At 40.2% G+C, this 20,729-nt stretch overlaps 1 protein-coding gene across 2 annotated transcripts in view; it reads right to left on the bottom strand.

Annotated features, from left to right (window-relative positions):
• The window catches only part of Chst9 (carbohydrate sulfotransferase 9), a 212,564-nt gene that overhangs the window by 128,425 nt on the left and 63,410 nt on the right, over positions 1 to 20,729 (bottom strand). For both annotated transcript variants that reach the window (XM_051202134.1, XM_051202133.1), the window contains exon 2: positions 1,735 to 1,773. In XM_051202134.1, coding sequence (XP_051058091.1) covers positions 1,735 to 1,773 — 39 coding nt within the window. The remainder of the gene's footprint in view (positions 1 to 1,734; positions 1,774 to 20,729) is intronic.

A 20,729-nucleotide genomic window follows, 5' to 3' on the forward strand; every position in this document is an offset into this window, starting at 1 on the left:
CAGAAGAACAAAGAAACTCATGTGGAAACGTGTAGTGGAGAATCCAATTCACCCTCAGATTTTTCTGGTCCCTGCATGAGGGGACATTGAGAATGGTCCTCATAGGCCTTTGATAGACATTTATGATGACACCGACAAAATATCTGTGTCGGTCTTAAAAAGCTCCATGACCTTTGGAGGTACAGATCCTCTGCAGACTCTCCCTTGAGAAGTCAGTACCCACACTTGGGTGTGTCCTGAGTAGGTCTCTTCATGTCAAACTGTGCTTGAAAATCTATATCAAAACTGTGTCCAATAAACTGACACTAGCCCTAAAAATAGAGATTATCTGTTCTTATTGAGAAAATTTTACTTAGAAGCCGAACACTGCACTCCACTGGACAACTCTTTATGAGGAATGCTCAGGATGGTGGTAACAGAAAGGACAGGATTGAAGCCTGGGTTCCATCCAGGCTCTGTCTTTAAGTTCATTTTTCACCTTGGAACTTTAAATCTGTGATTACAGAAGAATATTAAGGAGTCATCTCTATCAATACATTGGCTTGTGCAGTTTCTTTCATGAAGAAGCCTGTACCTACAGCACTGCTTCCATACTTCATTAGAGACACAGCACACAACCTTCACTCAAGGGTCAGAACAGAGGTATCACAGCTGTGACAGACCAGGTGTGCCCTCAAATTCACTTATTTGTGAGTATCTACATGTATATACACACATATACATATATGTTTTGTATTTGTTACTGGATTTTAAGAAAAGGGAAATGCAAATAGTTTTAAAAAGGGAATTTGGGAGAGTAAATCAGGTACCCACCTGTTCTAGATGGATGCTAACATTGGGACAGGGGAGAAGAGACAAGCTATTGTGTAGTTCATTCACTTTCAGATGAGTGAGTGGACTCTGCCTTCTATTGACATATCATACCTGTCAATACACACACACACACACACACACTGGGGGAAGATGTATCTTTATATTGGCAGTTCTCAAGTACATATAAGAATATGGCTGTTGAAATTTGTGAAGGGATAGACACAGGTATATAAGTGAAATCAATATCCTCCATGATTATCAGCAGTTCTGAATTTCATGGACTCCAATATTTTAACATGAATGTCTTCCTCCATGATTTTAAACCAAAAGTCAAGTATAGAAAATATGGAAATATAAAAGTTTGTTTTGTATTACTTAGCAAATATTGACTCCATAATATATGCAATTGCATTGATTCAAGTAACAGCCACCTCTAGGGTCATGAAGAGTTTATATTCTATAATCATTGAAACATGTTAACAATTCCTCACAAATACAAAGATTCTTCCTGGCTAAATAGTTAATGAAATCTTGAAAACCATTGCTTACACAAAAGGTCTTAAGAAAAACAGCTGAGATTTATTGACATTTGAGAAAATAAGCTGGTTGACAATTATGACAATGTCCATATTTTGAAATTGCTGGTTTTTGATAGGTAATCATGAAAAAATTAGATATCCCATTTCATTTTCTTTTCAATGGGAAGACATACTAACCAGGGCATCATTAATTGAAGTAAATGTTAAAAAAAAACTAAGTGTATTAACTTATTTTAAATTAATTTATTTAATACTGATCAAGTCAAAGATCATCAATAATTATTTTTTTGCATATGAAAATGAGTGATAAATTACAGGCACATTTTAAAAGTTGGAAATAAAAGCAGAAAATGAATCTGGAGCTAATTAAGTGAATTCTTACCTAATGTTTCTTTTTGTTCTCTTTTCTTCTCTATTCTCCCTGTAATGAGAAGAGAAGTTACAGTGTAGGTTATGAGAATTTAGTAATAAGATGAAAACTCAGTTAATGGTACAGTGAGCAGAACTACCATCTCTCATGCCCTGCTTTATTTCAGTAATGAGTGCTCATGGTTGACAAGGATAAAATTGCTCTCAAATCACCTCATAAAAATAAAGCTGTAGGCATGAAAGAAATATTGTGTTGAGCTTTAAAAATTCTGCTAGCACAAAGGCAGTTGGATACATGACCGTTTTAAAAAAAACAACAATAGTAGGTTCCACCTAAGGCCCGTGACATCTTAGTTATGGGATTTTGACCAGGTTTAGAGTACCAAGCATAAACTGCCCCCTACATACCAGTTCTGATGTAATCAGAAAATGCTTTGTTATTTTATAATAGTAATGCCACTATTGCAAGAGGGGTTACATCTTGCTTGATAGGTGTATATTGTAGCATGTAGAGTCTAGCATTGAGTAAAACTTTTGATAAAATGTTTTTTTTTCCAACAATAAACCTGACAGGTAATAATTCCTATGTGAAACACTATAGGTGAAAAGTTGAGGAAAATACGATCAACCATGAACTCTAAAAACATACTTGAAAAATAGGACAGGTTAATTAACATGAGATGAAATATATACCAAGAGGTGTAGAATGTTGAATGATACAATAGAACAATAGAATCAAACAATTCTACTAAGAAAGGCGGGAATGACTGTGAAGCTATGGAGATAGTGATGCTTAATTTGGTATTTAGATACACAGGATTTGGGATAGTTGAGGCAGGGATGAATCAAATGTAAACAGAGGAGGCTAAGTGTACACAAGGAATTCACCCAGGGGAAATGTTTAGAGTTTGCTTTGGGGACATGTCCTTTAGTACCAGTATTTGGTATTTATCCTATAGGTAATGAAAGAGTGAACTCCTGTGTTATGGTTAGTATGGATGGAAAGCAGTGGCTGCCAGAGGAGATGGGGTATCAAAATAGAGCCCAAGGATTTACAAAAAGGTAAGTTGCAAGGGAGGTGGCAAGGTCAAGGCTACACAGATGAGTTGGACATATGGCAATGCTCTTGTGGAAGTAAGAGGGTAGGAGGAAAAATGAGAAGTTTTTTTTTTTTTTTTTTTTTTTTTTTATAGATTTACTGAGTTTGAAGTGTTATGGGAATAGAAGGTTCAGAGATCAAAGGTTGAGATTATAGATGCAGGGCATGTCCATCTTCTGAAGATGGCTAAAGTTTAGGCTTAAATGGAAGGTTAAATCAGATGGTAAAGATGAGTAGTCTGAAGTCAATAACTAAGAACTCATAACATCACTTATTTGGTGTGTATGGGACAATGAGAAAGCAGAACCAGCAGAAATCCTTGGAAGACTAAGAACTATCTGAGTTGAGAATAAACAACAACGTTCCAGAGGATTTGGGATAGGGGTTCCAACAGCATACAAAGTAGTCAAGTGTACTCAAGATCAAAGGGTAGCTGTGTGGGAGGCAGTAGTTTCAATAGACAGGGTCCAGAAGAGTATGGGAGCCATGAGGAAGATGGAGCTGAAGGTAAAGTGTCTCATCCATGAATCTCTGCAGCATATACATGGCTTCGATGGGGCAATAGCTCTAGCTGACTCAAGAGAGGCTAATGCTAATCTATGGGACACTTCTACAAGCTTCTAGGGCTCAGTTAAGGAGCTTTGCCCCAGGATAATGACATGAAAAGACACCAGAGTGTATGCGAAAGCACTGTCTTAGCTTGGGTAAATGAGAGCCATCCCTCCAGCTGTCACTTCCTTGTTGTCTAGGAATATTTCACGGTAGAACATTATGAAGAAGTTATATAATACACCCAAGCTATATGTAAACGTTATTAAGACATTAAGGCTTCCTTGTGGCCTTACTATCTTTAAAAATGTTACAATTCAAAATGGGAAATGTGTAGTTTTCCTTCCTATAGCCACCTGAATTGGAGAATCCCTTTAATTGGCACCTTGATTAATCATTTTCATTTGGGCTATTTCCAGAAGATTTGTTGGCTGTAATTTATTTCAATGATCCAAACAGATAAATAGCATGGACAGTCCATTTAAAGGCCTCATCTGTTACCAAGTGAAGCATATGCTCCCATTTGTAAGTTTTCTACAGGATGAGCCACCCCTTACCACTGGGATATGCACTTAGGATTGCTAGATGCCTCAAACATTTTTATGCATTTCTTTAAAAGTATTTATGAAAAGCTTGACTTAGCAGTATTTGTAAAATAGAAAGTCTTTGAAGGGTCTTTCACTTCTATTAGAATGAACTTTAGTAAATTCCAAATTGAAAGTGAATATGTGTTAAGGCAATCATGGTATCCTAAGTGGTCCATATCTTCCCTTCTCAAGACACTCATGTGCTTTTGAAATCTCTCTCACCACTGAATTAGACAGACTTGTATAAAAAAGGATTTCATAGAAATACTAGAGTGTGACCTTCAAGGCTGGGCATAAAGCGTGCAGTTCCCACCTTTCTGTCTCTTAACATTCTTCCTCTGGGGAAGTGGGATAATGTATATGAGGATAACCACATATCCCCATGAAAAGGTCCATGTGGCATTGAATGGAGATCTCTTGTCAAAATCCAGTGAGAAATTAAAGCTCATTCCAGCAGTATCAGCTACAAAGAGGTGCAAACAACTGAGTCACTAGCCAGAGTCAGGAACTTAGCTGTCTCTGTGGGGATAAGGTGGGGGCTTTGAAGCTTTATGTCAGCACCACTTCCTGTTATGTGATTGGACAGCCTCATGCTCTGTCTACCACACCTTCCCCACCACAATGGACCAGTTTCCTCCATGTCCATGCACATCCTCTCTGGAGCAGTCAGCCTAAATGAACATTTTCTCCCTCACTTTGCTTTCTGTCATGATACTTTATCACAGCAAAAGAAACTGAATTCTACTCAGGGCTGTCCACTCAGCCATTCAGAAGATCCCCATAGACACTATGTGAAATAGTCAAGTTTATTTTGTTTTAAGCAGGACAATCATTACGAATATGCTGAAAGCTCTGCCTGTTCACCATGTGATATGAGGAACATGCAGTGATGCTGGCCGCAGCCAAGCCTCCCTGGCTTGTTCTTCTGGAATGCTATGGAAATGAAATGATTGGATATGGTGAGCCCAAGTAAAGGAATGAAATTCCCATGAGATATTAGGACCAATGTTTCAGAAGGGAGCCTAGAAGGCACAGTTGAAGTTTTCATTGAGACTAAACAAATTTGGCTCCTGGGTTCTAAGTGTTTTGAGAATTTAGGTGCTCACACAAATGTTAGTTAATGATTTTTCTTCCAGGAGGTCTATCACAGGAAATAGCAGTTAGAGTTCTATTTTAGTTTTATGTACACTAAACTTCAAATTACAAAGATAAAGTACCAAAAACAAATTATATTGATCAAAGGATACTAGACTTGTATGCTTTCACAGAGACAACACACCGACTATCCTTTTTGTCTCTTTATCTTGTGCTGAATGGATAACCTTATCTTGTACTCTCTCAACTTTTGTTTTTGGAGCAAGAAATTAGTCTACACCTACATATCAGACCCAAAGTCTAACTAAGCTTCAAGTCTAGTGGAGATCTTAGTCTGTGGCTTCTGCTGCAGCATATCCCAAGTCCATAGCCTGTGATTATCATATTCTTCATAGCCACTGATTGCTTGTGGGTCCTACTCAGATATCCAAATACAAACCCAAGTCTCCCCAACACTCCTGCTTCCAGAGCCTTTACACTTCCTCTGAAAGGCCTTTCACTACCCTCCCCTCTCTGCCATCACAGCAGTCATGTGTTTGTTTCCCTCCCTGAGATAATCTGACTTATGTAGAGTTGTTGCTAACTGACTTCACTGGCTTTCCTGTTCCTGTCCCTCTCTGCTGAGGATTAAGATCTACCCATGTCCTTTAATTATGGAATTTGTGACCCTGGATGGTTTTGCCACCACTTGCGTCCTGCCTCCTCTCATCAAGCACCGCTCATAACACCCATTTTGTGAGAAATTATAGCTCCATCAGGAGCCTCCATCTTTTCTGATTCCTGGAATGCCCTGCCTTATAATTTCTGCTTTAAAAGTCTTATTTTCCTTAGAGCCTAGTGCATATAATGGTCCTGTGACAACCCTTCCTCTCTGCCAGCCTCTGAGGTCCTTCTCGTATGCTCTCCTAGCCCTTTACCTCACAAGCTCTAACTCCATGCTTTGCTGATGCTTAGAGGCAGTGAGGACTATCTCTGTGTCCTGATGGCTCCTACTGTGCCTTAAACACTAGTGCTTTGGTTGGGGCTGCATCCAGGGAGCCCCGTCACCCCCCACCCATCCAGAAACACTAAGGAACACGGAGCTGACTTCAGTACTGCTCAGATTTAGCAAATGCACAATCAGAATACAGCTCTTAGCAGGTATTTATATTACAACTGACAACCTAGAAAACTATTCTATTAGAAAAGTGGGTGATAAAATAGCAGAGAGGCTTTCAGAATAATGAGCAAGCATTCTGTCCTAGTTAGGCTTTATTTTATCACGTTCCGGTTTAAAAGCAGCAGACTATGCTTTGCATCTTATTTCTGTGTAAACTGAGATGCAGTTTTCCACCTGTGAGGAATAAAAATGGATCATCAGCTCATAAAAATTGAATTTTCAGGGTAAAACTTTTCTCTTATATGAGAAAATGCCCGTAATTGCACACTAAAACTTGAAATCTTATGACTATTTATGTATACCAATCCTTGATGCCGTTGAAAGCTTTTGTGTTTGTCTTGTTCCACAGAGAAGCATCAAATATACATCAATTTACAGCTATATTTCAGGGCTTTGGTATAGAATATGCCTCTTAATCACAGTTGATTGTTTGTGATCTGTTAGAGCCATAGGCACATAGCTAGCACTTCCAGAGTATGTCACCAATAATGAATAGGGACATCAAGTGTTCTAACTCAGTGACTGTCATCACTCTTAAAGAAAAGGAAATTACTTGTATGTGTGTTTGTAGATTGCACATATGCATACATAAGCACACATATGTTCACTTCAGATGTGTGTAGATGGGGACAGTGTGCCCATATATGCTGTGATTTCATGCTCAGATATACTCTCCTCTCTAAAATGTGTTCTCTCTCCTACCTACTTCCATCTGTGTATAATAAAGTGTGTCATGGAATCTTATCAACCTTCCCTCACTGCACTACCAATTTCTCAGTAGCCAGTTCTGAGTTTGCGTTTACTCTAAGGCATTTTATCTGCCCTGCTCTGAGAGGTATTATTAATCACATCCTGTTGCTAGGATACCTGAGAATGTTCATTTATGTCCGATGTTTCTTTGGCAAAATGCACTACGAGGAAGGCATAGATTCGTGACAAGGAAAATAACTGTGTTCATGTTACTTATTTAAGAGAAGATGTGTGTGTGTGTGCATGCATGCGTGTGTGTGTGTGTGTGTGTGTGTGGTGTAAATGTATGTGTGTGAGGGAGTAATAAAATAAAATGCTAATTCCTGTGAGCATGGAATGGCAATTTTGCTTCATCAAGACTATAATGGAAAAATGGCAATATTTTTGCAGAATTTCTTGGAAAAGTTGAAAGCAATGTGATCTTAATTCCATTCATCTCATAAGGGTTTAAGGAGGGAAGGGTGCCTGAGATTTAATTACTTCTCTTCCAATGTGAGTAGGTTTAAGTGCTAGTTGATTTATGAGAACTAGAACTGGTCATCACTATTGTCTTAACCATTGTTCTGCCATATTTATGAGAAAAATCATCCTCAGAACATTTATTTGGGGAATTGGAATTAAAAACACTCCTTTCAATATTTTAAGGAAATTTCAAAATTATTTCTGTGTTGAGGGTCAGTGTATGAAAAATTTTAAGCTTGAGATCTCCTTAGTGTCTTCCCACCCATAGGAAACAGTACAGCTTAGCAGAGGAAACAAGGAACAGCAAGGCTTAGCAATGGGACAAGGAAGAAACGTAGGCTTCGGGTTGTGTAACTGACTTCCATCTTTTTTTAAAATTAATTAATTACTTTTTTTTAACATGTCGATCCCTCCCTCCCTCTTATCCTCTCTGTTCCCTCACATGCACCCTGATCACCCTCCCCTCCCATACCTCCACCCCAATTCCACATGTAGGGCAATGCCATCCAGGTGGGGTCATGCAAATCTGTCAAGTCATTTGAAGTAGGGACTAGGACTTCTCTCCTGTCTCTAGGTTAAGGGTGTATCCCTTCATGGGGGATGTGGGTGCAAGGTCCTTTTGTGCACCAGGAATACATTCTAGTTCCACTGTCTGAGGTCCCTTAGACTGCTCAGTCCATCTGGGTGAGACCCATATTCAGGGGGGCCTGAGTCAGTCCCATGCTGGCTTCCCAGCTATCAGTCTGTGGGGGCCCATTAGCTCCTCCTTGTTCAGGTCAGCTGTCTCTATGTGTTTCTGCAACCTGGTCTTGTCCTCTCTCTCTCTGCATCTGGATTCTAGTTCGACGCAGTGTTTAGTTATGGGTGTTTGCTTCTGTTTCCAACAGGTATTAGATGAGGGCTCCATGATGGTGGATAAATTAGTTGTTGATATCACTATCAGGGAAGGGCATTTATGGTAGCCTTTCCACGGTTGCGCAAATTGTTAGTTGGCAGAAGTCTTGTAGGTTTCTAGACCTTTCTTTAGGTTCAGTTTTCTCTTCAAACCAATAATGGCTTCCTCTTTTACATTTGTTCTCCCTCTCTCTCTCTCTCTCTCTCTCTCTCGACTTCTATTCATACCCTGACTCAATCTTCCTAGTCACACGTGCTTTCCTCTCCTCCCCTTCTCTTTCTCCTACTTCTCTCTCCATTCATTGACCTTCCCTACTTCCCGTGTGCTCTGGGGGACTTGTCCCTTCCCCCTTCTGTGAGGGACTTTATATGAATCTCTTAGAATACACTTTGTGTACTAGTTCCTCTGGCAGTGTGAATTATAGGCTTGTGATCCTTTGTTCTAAGTCTAAAATCCATATATGAGTAAGTACATACCATGTTCCTCTTTTTGTGACTGGGTTACCTCATTCACGATGGTTTCTTCAAATGCCATCCACTTGACTTTGAATTACAAGATTCCATTATTTTTTTTTTCTGCAGAGTATCATTCCATTGTGTAAATGTGCCATATCTTCTTTATCCATTCTTCAGTTGAGGGTCATCTAGGTTGCTTCCAGGTTCTTGGTATTACAAATAGTGCTGCTATGAACATAGTTGAACAGATGTCTTCGTTGCATGGATGTGGACCATTTGGCTATATACATAAGAGGGGGATTGCCAGGTCCTGTGGTAAACTAATTCCCATTTTCCTTAGGAACTGCCATACTGATCTCCAAAATGGCTGTACAAGTTTGCATTCCCACCAGCAGTGAAGGAGTGTTCCCCTTTCTCCACATCCTCTCCAGCATAAGTTGTCATTGGTGTTTCTAATTTTAGCCATTCTGGCAGGAGTAAGATGGTATCTCACAAGTTGTTTTGATTTGCATTTCCCTGAGAGCTAAGGATGTTGAGCACTTTCTTAAGTGTCTTTCAGCCTTTTTGATTTCCTTAATTGAGAATTCTTTCTTCAGTTCTGTACCCCATTCTTTAATAGTGTTTGACTAGTTTCTTGAGTTCTTTGTATGTTTTGGAGATCAGCCCTTTGTCAGATGTAGGATTGGTGAAAATCTTTTCCCAGCCTGTGGGCTGCCATTTGGTCTTGTCCTCTGTGTCCTTTGTCTTACAGAAACTTCCAAGTTTGAGTTTTTCACTGACCTTGATAGGATAATAATGAACTTTATGTGGAAAAACAAAAGACCCATAATAGCCAAAAGCAACCCTATACAATAAAATAACTTCCATAGGCATCACCATCCCTGACTTTAAGCTCTACTACAGAGCTCTAGTTCTGAAAACAGCCTGTTATTGGCACAAAAATAGACAGGTAGACCAATGGAATCCAATCAAAAATCCTGATATAAACCCACACACCTATGAACACCTGATTTTCGACAAAACAGCTAAAAGAATACAATGGTGGGGAGGACAGCATCTTCAACAAATGGTGCTGGCACAATTGGATAATGTTGTGTAGAAGACTACAGATAGACCCATGTCTGTAGCCATGCACAAAACTCAAGTCCAAATGGATCAAAGACCTCAACATCAATCCAGCCACACTGAACCTCTTAGAAGAGAAAGTAGGAGGTACCCTTGAACAAATTGGTATAGGAGACCGCTTCCTGAACATAACTCCAGGGGCACAGACTTTGAGATCAACAATTAATAACTGACTTCCATCATTAACATGTCCTTCTGGAAACTCTGCAGCACTGGGAAGAAAAGAAGCATGTCTTCTTACTCTTCTTTTCATTCTCTCTATTTCCCTTTCTCTCATGTGCACAGACATGTGTGTGCATATGGACCACATTTATTTACGATGTAATCATCACTCATTTTTCTAACTGTTAGGAACCAGCAGTCTTCTGAACCCCACCCCCGACAGTGGGCGGGATGCTCATGGCCATGTCATCACTATATCAGGCTTTACCTGGCTGCTCAAGCTTTACCTGGCTGCCAGGGGACTCAGTTAAGTGTGTGCAAGTTTCCCTTTTAAAGCAAGCACGCCAAGTGTGCTGCACTCTGGCCTTCTCTCTGGTCTTCTCTCTCTCTCTCCATTTGCTCTTTGTCTCTTTCTCTTTCTTCTCTGTCTCTTTTTCCCCTGCTTTTGGTTGGCCACCAGCTACCCCCCTTTCTCTTCCCTCTCTCAATAAACTACATGTGGGCACTGAGACTCGTGTTTGTGTTTCATAGGCAATAGTTGTATCAAAAGAACAACACTAACTATGATTTTTTTCAGCTGAAAAGAAAGAGGTCCAGGTCTGGAGATGTAGTTCTGTGGGTAGAACTACATCTTGCCTTAGCAAGGTACTAACTTGCAGGGTGGTAATCCTAGAAATTGGGAAATGAGGTAGGAAAATTGTAAGTTCAAATACATTCTTGGCTACACAAAAAGTTTGAAGGGACAGCTGGGGATATATGAGACCTTGACTCTAAACAAAAACACAATATCTACAAACAGGTTGAACGTTGCTTCATTCCTGTCCTTAAGTGATCTCAGTAGAGGGTTTTTATTATAGTCACATTAAAAATAGCATTTGAGGTTTGAATCAGTGACTATGTCTATCAGTGCTGTCAGCACATTATATGGATTAGTTAATTCTATCCTTGTGTTATGAGACTTACAGATACCGTGACTGTTGTCAGGATAAGAACAAAACTGAGTTGTGAAGAGTGTTAACCTGGCTAGACAACTGCAGGACACAAATAGGAGAGGGACAAAGTATAGTTGGTGTGAGGCAGTCTGAAGAAGTCAGGGTTGATATATTCTTAAGTCATATAAATCAGTTTTGAGAGTTGCCCGCATGACTCTCCCACTCCCTTTTGAAAATGTCTGCAAATATATAAGCAACTTACTGTTCACTTGACTTATTTTACTGTCACACTCCTAAGCACAATGCTTTAGATTCTAGTGTGTTCAACGTGATTTAGTGTCTTCCGAGTATCTCCAATGAGTTAGGTAAGGGATCTATTAACACTTAAATCTATTTAACTTAGTCTTCCCAATGACACATTGGATAGATTGTTATCTCCTTTTTCCAATACTGAAAATGTGTTCTGAACCTTTTGTAACACGTACAAGGTTCAAGTTTGTAGATGGTGGCATTGAAATATGGGCGCCGCGATTTCTCTCTTGCTTGAGCTTACTGTTTTTTTTGTGACGAATACAATCTTCTAGGGCAGTGAAGAGTTTGGCTTGGCCCTGAGGCTCTAGCACACAGTCATTAGGTGTTGGTCACTTAATTTTTCTGGGTTAGAGTGTATCTTTCTAGAAATTGGGATAATGTGAGTACAAAGTTCTCAGTACCATTGTCAGGGTTAAGTCCTAAGTGCATAGTAAAGTTTATAATATAATGCTGTCACTTCTTTGTCTGAGCTGTAGAGAACAGTGTATCTTTAAAAGTTCCTCTGCATAGGCATTCCAAGCCAACTGCTGTCCAATAACAGACGATTCTTATCATAGTCAAAGCCAATGACTTCATCTAGTACAAATAACATTTGGTCTTTGAAAGTTTCTTCATTGCCTTGCTTCATTTGTGTTCCTCAGAGAAAAGAGGCTTTCTGTTTTAGTTAATTACTTTGCTTTATTCATGCCTTACCTTCGAAATACAAGTAGAAATGCTTTTTACTGTCCCAAGTTATGTTGGGTATGGTGGTGCATGCCAATAACCCCAGCACTTGGGAGGCTGAGCAGGGAGGACTCACCTCAGTATGTAGGAGGCAGAGTGGGGAGGATTGGGGATTTCAGGCTCACCACAATGGTCTCAGTAACTGAGATTGCTTTCCCTTCAAGTTTGCTGACTTAAGTTCACTCCCAAATCCACATTAAGGTGGACAGAGAGCACTATCTCCACCAATTCTCCCTCTGACTTCCATGTGTATATAGCAGTCTACATTCATATTCACATAATAATAAGAAATAAACATTAAAAAACCAAATGCCAGTTTTAAGCTACTTTAGGATCTAAGATTTATTTTTTAAATTTTTTCAGAAAATTGCTTTTTTGTGTTGTTATTTTAAATTTTGGTTTAAAATATTTTTCATTCTATGTATTTATTGTACATGTTACTAATTTACACATGGCCACTTTTCCATCCACATACTAACCAGGCATGACCCTGCTTAGCTTCTGAAATCAGAGGAGATCAGGCACATTCAGGGTGGTATGGCCATAGACCACATGGCCGTTTTCATACGAGCATATATTGTATGTTGTGTATAACCACACTCCCAAATAGTTTCCTTTTCAGAGTCTGTTTTTATTTGAATTTTTGCTTTGTAGATGTGGCATCACTTTGTAGCCCATGATGGCCTGAGATTCACAACATAGGGCAGGGTAGCCTCTAACTTTACAGTTCCCCTGCTGAAGCCACTCAGGTGCCTGACACTGTGAAGTAGATACTCCAGATAAGCATGTTCATCAATGTGAGTCTCATTTGGAGTGAATGACAGGTGTGGAGCTATTGGTGGTAGGCTGTGCTGTGAGGCAAGGAGAGATCTGTTCAGTGGAACTGGTTCCCACCCTCTGTCATAAGCCAATCGTTGACCCTGGACATTCAACTGTCTCTTCATTCAGATAGGCAATAATTCAAAAAAATTGTTCTCACAAGGATATGGAAATCTTTTAAGTAATATGTTGCAAGGGTAGGAACAGAGAGGCTTAACTAGTACAATTTAAATGCAGTTGGTCCAAAAGTATTTAGGTAATGTTAGCAATTGCTTAGCTTCTGTTCAGTGAATAGCTCAAAAGGGCCAAGGGCTTTGTTTTAGTATTTATGGCTGGAATCATAATGCTGTTGGGATGGCCCTGGATTCAGCAGTGATCAGGATGTCCTGTGTGGTGGCAGATCCTTGCTGCCCTCCTGCAGCTTTGGACAAACTCCACTGGTTCTGTTGTCTGCTTATTTGGTTAGTTGGTACGTTGCTAGGATGCTTCAGCAAAGAGAGCCATTATGTGCACACTGAGTGCTGCAAGTTCCAGACAGTGTGTGTACTGAGATACAAAAAACTGGCTCCTCAGAAACATATCGATACAGATAGAGCTGTGCCTCTGAGGCTGACCATCTGCCTTGGCAGAGTTGATGCTCCATCTGCACTCCCTAGCCCGGGGGTCTGCCATCCGTCATAGTGTACACAAAGAATGAGATACATGAAGATATTTTTTTTTTCCTGGGCTGACTCTTCTGCCAGGAAATAGCAAAATTGTGTATGAGCAACAACTGTTTCAGGTTGTCTTGGAGATTGTCAAGTGTAGAATTTCTCCCCACTTAGATCTATCTGACAAGCACATAATTAATGTGACAAGACACAGTCCCTTTCAGACTCCCCAGCACTGGCCTGGGTGAGGGAAATCCTTCACTAACCCTTTTGTTATTCAGAAACTCATTCTGAGCTAGTCATTTCTTGGCAGAGAAGGTGTTTTGGAAGACCTTTAGATGTTGAAGTCAGATTGGCAAAAGCAAACAGCTAGCAACTGCCAGGTCTTAAATAACACTGCAAAATGGGAACACGAGTTTTAATAACACAAACTTCAGCTGCTGACTAAGGCCGAGATGGTATTTGTGCCTCTCTCTTTGCACTAAACATGTTTCTTCAAAATGGTTCATGAATAATCATTTTAAAGAACATTGTAGTCCAAATATCTTTGGAGTGCTTTTTATATAAAAGAGACAAGAATTAATTCTTTTGTAAAATAAAGATACTTTACTGTAATAAATTTATTTTTTTTTTCTTTTTCCTCAATAAGAATTGTTAAACATGAACAGCAAGTTGAACTCTTTTTCTCTTCAGTCTATCTGTGCCTGGCACCTTGTTAAACAATAATCTTTGACAGAAATTTCTCTTTGCTGATATGTAGGCAGAGACATTAAAGATTAGGTAGCTTTTATTTCCTTAATCTTTGAGAGCTTTGTCTTGGAGAAGGAGAAAATAGTATAAGGAATCAGGCTGTGTTGAGCCTAAAGCACTATGAAGGGGCTTGAGTTAGCTATGCATGGCTTCCATGTATTGGGAGCTCCCTACTCTGTACATGACTAATGCCATGAAATTCCAGCCCTTCCAACCCAGGTCCCATAGGCACAAATCAGGAGAGTATCTGGTGTTTTTTGATATATTGTTCAAAGGTCTGGGAGGAAGACTTGCTCTGCACTCTGGTGCTATTTAAAGGTAGGACCTTTAAAAGGGAAGTCTTACTAGAAGGTCTTAGCCCATTGTGGCTATACCTTTGAAGGAGACTATGTGGTACTGAATTATCAGAAGAGGGTTCACTTAAGCCCTTACCCCCTCTAAAATAGTGTCCTAATTTATGCCTTTATATAACCCCAGAATTTTAGCATCTGAACATGTTTTTAATCATGTAAAGAATAAAACTTGTTATTACTAGTAGTGTAATGAAAGTGCCATCTACATAGTTGAACAAATTTTCATTTTTTACAAGTATCCCAGGGGCTGTGGAGTTAGTTCAGATGGTAAAACTGTTCACTCCACAAACATGACAATACAAGTTTGTGTCACTAGTACCCACATAAAAGTCTGTGTGCAGTGGTTCACACCTGTAACTCCAGAGTTGGAAGAAACACAGGCAGGAGGATTGTTGGTATTTGGTGGCCAGTCAGTGTAGTTCAATGGATGAAGTTCCAGCTTCAGTGAGACAGTGTCTATAGAACTGTGGTGAGGAGTGACTGAAGAACATATTTGTACAAACACATACATACACACACACACACACACACACACACACACACACTCATACACACAAATAGTATCATAATAGTGACCGGTATCCAGGTTGTCACTTAGAGGTGGAGTTTGCCAGGGCTTCAGCCCTTTAGAATAAACCATCAATTGAGGCTGACATTTGAGCCAATAGTATCAAATATTCAGCAAGGCTTCAGAAACACCAACATTTGTAGTTAGTATTAACTGCACTCCAAAGATCTAAGAGCAAACTATAACAACTAATTAAAAAAAATAAACAAAAAAACCCAAAACAAACAAACAAAAAAAAAAAACAAAAACAAAAACAACTTTTTCCCCCCTCTGGGTTGGTTTACATTTAAGGAAAGAATTATTGGAATCTACATTAAATTCAGAGTTTTCTTACTAGTTCGGGGTAATTTAATGTAGGAGACACAAGAAGGAACATGTTATCAGTCAAAGTATCTATGCAACGTCAGACATCATGCTTCTGAAATGAGTTTGCTCTTCCCAGCCCTTTATATGGCTAACAGATACATAGTCTGACCCAGACTTCATTCTCAGGAAGCAAGGTCATTTGGTTGCTCTTCCTCCCTTCCTCTCAAGGGTCCTTTTATTAGCTTGTGGCAAAAACTGGTGGAAGCCAGAGGTGAGCTTTGTCATATTCTTTGAAATGTCAACGCAGTTTTTATTCCCACCAGTCCCAGAATTTTTTGTTGAAAAATAATCTCATCACACTTATTTTTCTTTCACATATAACTACATCAAAGGTCTGGGCCTCAGCCTTTCAAGTATGCTCACGTGCCATGAACTGAACAAAGAAAATAAGGAAAGACAGATTAAGTAAGTCATTATTGAGTTATTGCTCTCAGCCACTACAGTATGCGTTGTAATCTTATTAAAAAACAAACAAAAATCAAACCAAACCAAAAACAAAAACAAAAACAAAAAAACAAACCTCTACTCTGCAAACTGAGGTGACCACTGGAATTCACTAGAAAACTGCTGACTGGTGCATTTGATGTACCAGAGTGTCGGACAGCACTTTGACAGCAGAGGAGTGAAGAAAAGCAAATGCAGTTTAGAGCTGTGTTTTGTGTCTGCAATGCTGCAGTGACTACAGTCAGAGTGCTGGGCAGGCGCGGGTCTCTCTGGGCTGATTGCACTCCGGGTGTGGCTGAAGTAGGCCATTCTCTAAAGGAAAGAGACCGGGATGGATGGGAAAATATCCAATCTAAATGCCTGAGGCAAGAGCTCCTTGTCTTGGAGAGTCTTTCTCTGCCATTTGGTGTGAGATGCTGGTTTTGCAAGGACACAGCAAGGCTGCAGTGTCTTGTGAAAATGCAGGAGGTACTTCCGGCACAGCAGGTGGGTGCAGGTGGACACTGGAAGGCCTGGGGGACAAGGAAGGAGCAGTGGCTTTCTGCTTTATCTGCTTTGACAGACAAAGCTGGGTGCTTACCCGTGGTCGTTTCATCTGTTTTGTGGCGGCCCCCAACCTGCTTCTTGCATAATAAAAATAACACATAGACTGTTCACCTGAGTTGCTTCTCCTTGACCTAGGTGGTATTTAACATTTCCGGCCAATGTCAAGGCAGGTAAATTTTCCTGAAGAACTTTACTTACAGATGGTCCTTGCTGAGAAAATGACACAGGTGGGAACAATTACGCCCCAGCCCTCTATCACCAAAACTTCTGGCATCTGAGTATGTTGCCTGGGGCATCAAACAAAAATCAATTTGCTCCCAGACAGACTCCACTGGCTGGTGGTGTCACCATCCTCTGAGTGAGGATATCATCTGAGCATCCATCCACCTCAGAAATTCCTTCAAAGGTTTACTCAATCATTTCTTTCTTTTTTTAATTTCCAACATTCTACTTTTTAAATTTTTCTTTATTACTATTATTTTTTTCTTATTTTACATAGTTCCCTCTCCTTCCTTCCCTCCTTCCCTCCTATGCCCCCTACCACCCTCCCATCCCATTCACACAACCCCTGCCCCCCCCACCCCCACTCCACAGGGAGGGTGATGCCTCCTAGGAGGGATCAACAAAATCTCTCAAGTCATTTGGAGTAGGGACTAGGCCCTCCCTCCTGCTTCTAGGCTAATCGAGTATCTCTCCATGGGGAATGTGCTCCCAAAGTCCTTTTGTGCACCAGGGATACATTCTGGTTCCACTGTCTGAGGTCCCTTAGACTGCCCAGGACTTCTAGCTGAGACCCATGTTCAGGGGGTCTGAGTCAGTCCCATGCTGGATTCCCAGCTGTCAGTCTGGGGTCCATGAGCTCCCCCTTGTTCAGGTCAGCTGATTCTGTCGCCTGGTCTTGACCCCATTTTCTTATCACTCCTCCCTCTCTGCATCTGGATTCCAGTTCATTCGGCTCAGTGTTCCTTTTAAGTTAGAGCTTTTAACTCCTTCAGCTGCTAGTATCCTTCAAAGGCCAACTGCAATGTGTTTTCTGTGCTAAAGAATTTAAGGTTTGCAGGAATCGTGGAGGCAAGGTAACTCCGGGACCAGGTAATTCGGTTTGGAGGATCCATGCCTGCTCTCTTCATGCCTCGCGCTGTACTTGCACTGTGAAACTGGGATGCCAGAGTGCTCTGGCCAAACTCCTTGTGAATCAGACTGTCAGATGACAGGGTTAAACTCGCCCGGCTGGTGTGGTGTTCCTGTTCTCTAATGGGTGTTCAGAGGTGTGTGGGACCAGAAGGGAGTCTCCAAACACTCCCAAGCAGCCCTTCCCAATGCCTGATGGGTGGCGGTGGGCATCCGACAGAAGGGAGGGCTGTATGTACTCTTTCACTTGTCACACATAACCTAGGCAGGCAGACCCTGGAAAAATGCTCAGGAATGTCCGGCATACTCACAGAAAACCGCCGAATCCTTGCACTGGCCTCAAGGAAAGGAGGGATAGCATTTTGTTGACTGTTTACAAAGGAGGAAATGGGAACTCAGAGGGAGGAATTAGTCCGAGCTTACCTTAGCTTTTAATTCAGGAATTTTTTTTTTAAGTAAAAGTGTTTAATGTATATACTTTCCATATTTTTGTGACAATGGTTTAATTACTGTACAAAATTGACTGTCTGCTACTTAAATCTAGGATGGAAGGCTGCAGGCAGCAAATGTTTTTCCTGTTTCCTACATTTTCTCATCAGAGCCTTGTTTCCGTGTACCCCCAAAAGATATTCCAAGAGGACACACAGCCCATATGCCAATGCTGCAATCTCAGAACTCAGGAAGCAGAGACAGGAGTATCCCTCAAGTTCGAGGCCAGACTGAGTTATACTGTGAGACCTTGTCTCAAAAAGCAAAAAAACAATCAAGGGGAGGGGGGACTTGAGCAATGCTTCTCTCAGGATGATAAAAATAAAAGTGTGTCTATTATAATGAAAATGTAAATAAATGAGTCATTGCTACACTCTTAATTTGGAAAAGTTCTTTTAAAATCCTCCACTGGTTTAAGCACGGAAAAGGAATGTCTTCTTTGAGGAAGACGGAGGATATAGATAACACACTATTGTTTGAATAAAAAATCTTCTGAAGTTTTTTGGAAATGGGTCAATCTATTCTTTTTCCTTTGTTGTGCAAAATATGTATTTTTCAAAGAGTTATGAATAGGTTGCATACATAGCCTCAATCTGCCAGTTTGATTTTAAACTTTCCCATTCACTATTTGTTATAGATTTTTTGAAAACTGTTATATTAATATTTACTCTTTCTTCTTATAATTGAGATTTTTATTGTCTAGTTGCATCAATAATATTTAAGTCTTGGTTGGAGTGATAGGAAGCGGATAAGAGATCAGAGAGTTCATGGGGCTGCTGTCTGTCTCCACTAGAGTGGTGGTGGAGAGATGAGAAGCTATTCTTGTGTGTGTGTGTTTCTGTGTGTGTGGGTGTGTTTCTCTCTCTCTCTCTCTCTCTATGTGTGTGTGTGTTTCTGTGTGTGTGTGTGAAGGGGCAGGGGGCTTAGCAGACTGAACAGGCATTAAGGAATTCCCATCACATGCTTACAAACATTTGTGTGGCATTGTGGAAAAGGAATGAGGGAGGATTTGAGCTCAGCTAGCATTTTCATGGCATGGGGACACAGCAACATGAGTCCACCATGATTTACATAGGTGCTGCATTCATGTGATTGAGACCAGGTAGTTTGTTTTTGTGTGTGTCTGCTGAAAATACTATTAGGGCTTTCAACCTAAGCAAATTCCAGATCAAGGTTTTAAAAACAAATTTCCATACCCAAATGTTCCTTCCATGGATAACTGAAAAGACCCAGCTAAAGAAAAATGGTGGATCTCTCTGACTGTCTCTGTCTCTCCTCTCTTCTCCTTTCCTCCCTGCCCCTCCCTTCCCTTCTTCCCTCCCATCCCCTCTTTTCTTCTTGGTAATTATTTGTCAGAATTCTACATGGCATCATAAAATCTTTAACAGAATTTCAGAGTACAGAGGTTCGGCTACTGGAGCCGCCAGAGATGCTGCACTTAAATTCACTCTTACACTTGTCTGTGGACACTTGCATTTTCCCACTGCCTGTGGAGAGACTGGCACTCCATGATACGCAATTCACCCCAGGGTGCATACACAAGTTGAAGTACATTGCCAGGAGCTCAGGGCAGGAGGGGAAGAGACCAGACCTGCTGGGCTATTTGTCATCTCAAGCATTTCAGGCTTCACGTGCCACCTATATGTCCCCTGGCAAGATGTTTAGTTTGGGTGCATACAAATAAGAGCTCTGATGTGTAAACTGGAGGGACAGAAAGAACATTAGCTGCCTGGAGCTTTCCTCCCTATGGATAAGCTATAGAAAATTCTTCCATAAATACCTTAATGTTTCATCCTTAAAACTGAATAATATCATATTATGGCATTAAAATGCACACATAGTAAGTTTTTTTTGAGTATAACGTAGTTTTCTGTTGAAGAATATCTCACATTCCCAACATCTTTTGTCTCATTTCCATCAACTGGCAAAGGAGTGCAGTGGCATTGGCTTAGTTTTTTTCTTTGAGTTTTAAAAAATTCTCCACCCACAAATTTGGCAATCTTTTACAACCACTGTATAGTTGTAAAATATATATTTATATACAGATATGTAGCTATATCTGTATCTATATCTGTCTCTCTCTCTATATATCTATCTATATATACATATATATGTGTGTGTATATATATATATACACATATACATATACATATATATCCAATGTTATAAAGTTTGATACCAAAACAAGAACACTCTGAGAATACCTGCTTCCTCCTAGGTGATTGCCAGAATGACATCTTTATGGAAAACGGCTCATTAAAATTTTTTGATGTCTACAAAACATTTTGGCTATCCATGTCTTGTTGGGAGTGGATGGGAACAAAGGAAAGGTGGATTTTATGTATTATGAAGTGAAGTCAGCTTTAGTTTGCTCATTGGATTTCTATTTGAGAGATAAGGTTTAGTTGGTGGTCCTGAAAATGGCAGAGTCACAAATATTCTGGAAAGAGAGGGACTGCCAAAAATATACATACAGTGATCAGGAGGATCTACTGTGATAAGCTACAAAATAAATGCCTGTCAGTCAGGTGCAGTCATGTTATTTGCTGGTGATAGATAATTATAAGAAATGTCTGTGTTTCATTCT

Source organism: Phodopus roborovskii, unplaced genomic scaffold (assembly GCF_943737965.1).
Source record: "Phodopus roborovskii unplaced genomic scaffold, PHOROB, whole genome shotgun sequence".
Taxonomy (NCBI): domain Eukaryota; kingdom Metazoa; phylum Chordata; class Mammalia; order Rodentia; family Cricetidae; genus Phodopus; species Phodopus roborovskii.